Raw genomic sequence first — 3,756 nt, forward strand, 5'->3', positions numbered from 1 at the left:
ATTGTACAAATCTCAAAAAGAAAAACGCTCCTAAAATTTACTCAAACGTACAAAAGATCATTTATTAGTGTCGTGATTATATTTTTAAGTATGAAGACCCTATTTCAGAAAGAGCACCAATCATCTAGATAAGTGCTTAACAGAATATGTTTCTCCCTATAATATTTTTTATATATATTAACAGTATTTCACAGTCCAATATTAGATAATTATCTGCTAGTCCAAAACCGTGTTTTGCTATCTTTATTCTTATTTTTTACTTTTAATTAATGGATCGGCCATCTTTCCAACTCCATTATTGTCTATAAAACTGACATCCATTTCCCTCCCCATCCCACCATCAATATCAAACATTAATATCCTCAAAAAAAAAAAAAAAAAAAAAAATCATGGACTTCCTACCACTGCTTCATCTTATTCTCATCATCACCACTTGCGTTGCTTCTTTTGGGCAGCCACTTTGCCATAATGATGACAACGTTTCCTTGTTAGAATTCAAGAAAAGCTTTAATTTAGACAAGTTTGCTTCTATAAATCCTTTTGCATATCCCAAAGTTTCATCTTGGAGACTAGAAGAGAATGGAGATTGCTGCTCATGGGATGGTGTGGGGTGCGATACTGACACCGGTCGTGTCGTTGCTCTAGACCTCAGCAGTAGTTTCCTTCATGGTTCTATAAACTCCACCAGCACCCTCTTCAACCTTTCTCAACTTCAAAGGCTTAACCTTGCTGATAATGATTTTAACTTCTCTCATATCCCTTCTGCAATGGGTCATCTTTCAAGGTTAACATATCTCAATCTTTCTCATTCATCTTTTTATGGTCAAGTTCCATTTGAGATCTCAGGACTCTCAAATCTGTCTTTCCTTGATCTATCTTACAATGATTTGGAATTGAAGAGTACAAATTTGAGTAGGTTGGTTAGAAATTTAATAAACCTGAAACAAGTTCATCTTACTTATGTTGGCGTATCCTCCACAGTGCCTAGCTTTTTGGCAAATTTCTCTTCATTAACATCCTTACTTCTAAGTGATTGCGGATTGCAAGGTGAGTTCCCAAACGGAATTTTTCAACTTCCAAACCTACAAGTTCTTAATTTGAGGAACAACCCTCGTCTTTCAGGTTATCTACCTGAATTTCACTCTAATAGTTCTTTTGAGGTATTGCTACTTCACAACACAAGTTTTTCTAGAAAAATACCCTCTTCCATTGAAAACCTTCATTTCCTGCTTCAGTTAGATTTTGGAGCATGTAGGTTTTCTGGATTGGTTCCATCTTCGCTCCGTAAACTAACCAGGCTTACTTCTTTGGACCTCTCAGGAAATAATTTTGAGGTAAATCAATTTCCTTCTTTTCTTCAAAACCTCACCCAGCTCACCAAGTTACGTCTAAAAGAATGTCAGTTAACTGGTGAAATTCCAGGTTGGCTTGGAAAACTAACCCGATTAACTGATCTTGGACTTTATTCAAATAACTTGCATGGCCATATCCCATCATCCCTTGGCAAACTAACTAGGCTTACCGATTTGAACCTCGCAGCAAACAATTTTGAGGGTCAAATCCCTTCTTTTCTTCAAAACCTAACCCAACTCTCTGTGTTATGGATTGGTGACAATCAATTCACTGGTGAAATTCCATCTTGGTTGGAAACCTTTACCCTTTTAACTCATTTAAATCTTGGAATGAATAAACTGCATGGTCTTATCCCATCTTCCCTTGGTAGACTAACTAGCCTCACTTATTTGGACTTTCAAATGAACAATTTGAAGGGTCAAATCCCTTCTTTTATTCAAAACCTCACAAACCTTACATACCTTTCTCTTCAAGACAACGAATTGAGTGGCACACTGTACTTTGACATGTTTCTTGGCTTGAAAAATTTAGAGTCACTTTTATTAGGACGTAACAAGTTATCCATACTTGTTCAAACTAGCAATATGAATGCAACTGTTCCAAGGTTCCGAAGTTTAGACTTGGCTTCATGCAATTTAACCGAATTCCCTTATTTTCTAAGGTATCAAGATAGATTAGAGTGGTTGGTTTTGCATGGAAACAAGATACATGGTCAAATACCTAAATGGATATGGAACCTGAGCATACAGACCATGGCCAATGTCGACGTTTCTGACAACTACTTGACAGGCTTTGAACAAACTCCAGTTTTCATCGCTTGGGTTCACTTGATCAGCTTAGATCTTTCATTCAACAAACTAAAAGGCCAGTTACCAATTCCTCCACCATCCACCATTGAGTACCATGTCTCAAATAACAAACTGAGTGGACAAATTTCACCTTTCTTTTGCAATCTGAGTTCGCTACTAGTGCTTGATTTGTCAAATAACCAGTTGACTGGTAAGCTTCCAAAATGTTTGGAAAATTTCAGGAACACTTTACTGGTCTTGAATATGAGTAACAACCATTTTCGTGGTAGCATTCCCCAAATGTGTGCAAATGGAAGCAATGTGAGAATGATTGATCTAAGCCACAATCAGTTCCAAGGAAGTTTACCACAAATGTTGGCCAATTGTATGAAGCTTGAAGTTCTCAATCTCGGGAATAACCGATTCAATGATGTTTTCCCTTCATGGTTAGGGACTCTTCCAAACTTAAGGCTACTTATACTGCGATCAAACAATCTTCATGGAGTGATTAGGGAACTTAGCTATCCTGGGTTTTTTAGTCTGCATGTTTTTGATCTCTCCAATAACAGTTTTGCAGGTAAATTGTCATCTCAATTCTTAAAAAATTTGGAGGCCATGAGATTTAAAGACCCTGCCAATTCATCGTATCTGGTGGCAAACTTCAGTTTTGATGTAAAGGCTGTAACATGGAGCAATGAATTTGCTTACTCAATAACCATAACAAACAAAGGCATGGTTATGCTTTATGAAAAGGTTCAAGAAGTTTTTGCAGTCATTGACCTTTCAAGTAACAGATTTGAAGGATCAATTCCAGAGAGTTTGGGGATTTTACAAGGGCTTCATGTGCTTAACCTTTCCAACAACATTCTCACTGGTAAAATCCCATCAACCTTGGGAAACATAACGGAGCTTGAATCACTTGATCTTTCCAACAACAAGCTCTCAGGACAGATCCCTCAGCAACTTTCACAATTGACATTTCTTAGTGTGTTTAAGGTTGCTCATAACCATCTCACTGGACCTATACCCCAACTGAACCAGCTTAGCACATTCGATGTCAGTTCGTATGAGGGGAACAATGGATTATGCGGAACTCCATTGCCAAAAAAGTGTGAAAGTTCAGTACCACCTTCAGGCTTTGAAGATGAACAAGATGCAGAGTCCGCATTGGAGTTTTATTGGATCACAATCGTGCCGGCATATGTTAGTGGACTAGTAATTGGAGTGGTTATTGGGCAGATATATGCAACCAAGAAGCATGATTGGTTTGTGAAGACCTTTGGCCAGTGGAAACAAAAACGCAGGAGGAGGAAGATGCAGAGGTTTCCATGGAGATATTGAAGCTCAGGCAATATGTCATAATAATTTGGAGTTTTCCGTAACTTGTATTTTATTTTATTATAATTATTTTTTAGCAAGAGTTGTTTAAAGTTATATTATGGTTTTGTTTAGGCTATACCTCATAATGTTTTATATATATATATATATATACACACCAGTTGACTCCAAAGCATTTATTCATTTTCTTTTTGTCGTTGTCGGTTTTGTTTTCTTTTGATTTTTCCTTGTTTTTTTTTTTTAATAAATTGAACGGTGAAATTCTAAATAGAAGTCT

At 36.9% G+C, this 3,756-nt stretch overlaps 1 protein-coding gene across 1 annotated transcript; it reads left to right on the top strand.

Moving 5' to 3' along the window:
- The first annotated feature begins 389 nt into the window (after nucleotides 1-389).
- LOC132803532 (receptor-like protein 7) lies at nucleotides 390-3,482 on the top strand. Its single transcript, XM_060816740.1, has one exon. It carries the CDS (start codon nucleotides 390-392, stop codon nucleotides 3,480-3,482), a length of 3,093 nt encoding a protein of 1,030 aa, XP_060672723.1.
- Nucleotides 3,483-3,756: the final 274 nt, after the last annotated feature.

Source organism: Ziziphus jujuba, chromosome 4, assembly GCF_031755915.1.
Source record: "Ziziphus jujuba cultivar Dongzao chromosome 4, ASM3175591v1".
Classification (NCBI taxonomy): Eukaryota; Viridiplantae; Streptophyta; class Magnoliopsida; order Rosales; family Rhamnaceae; genus Ziziphus; species Ziziphus jujuba.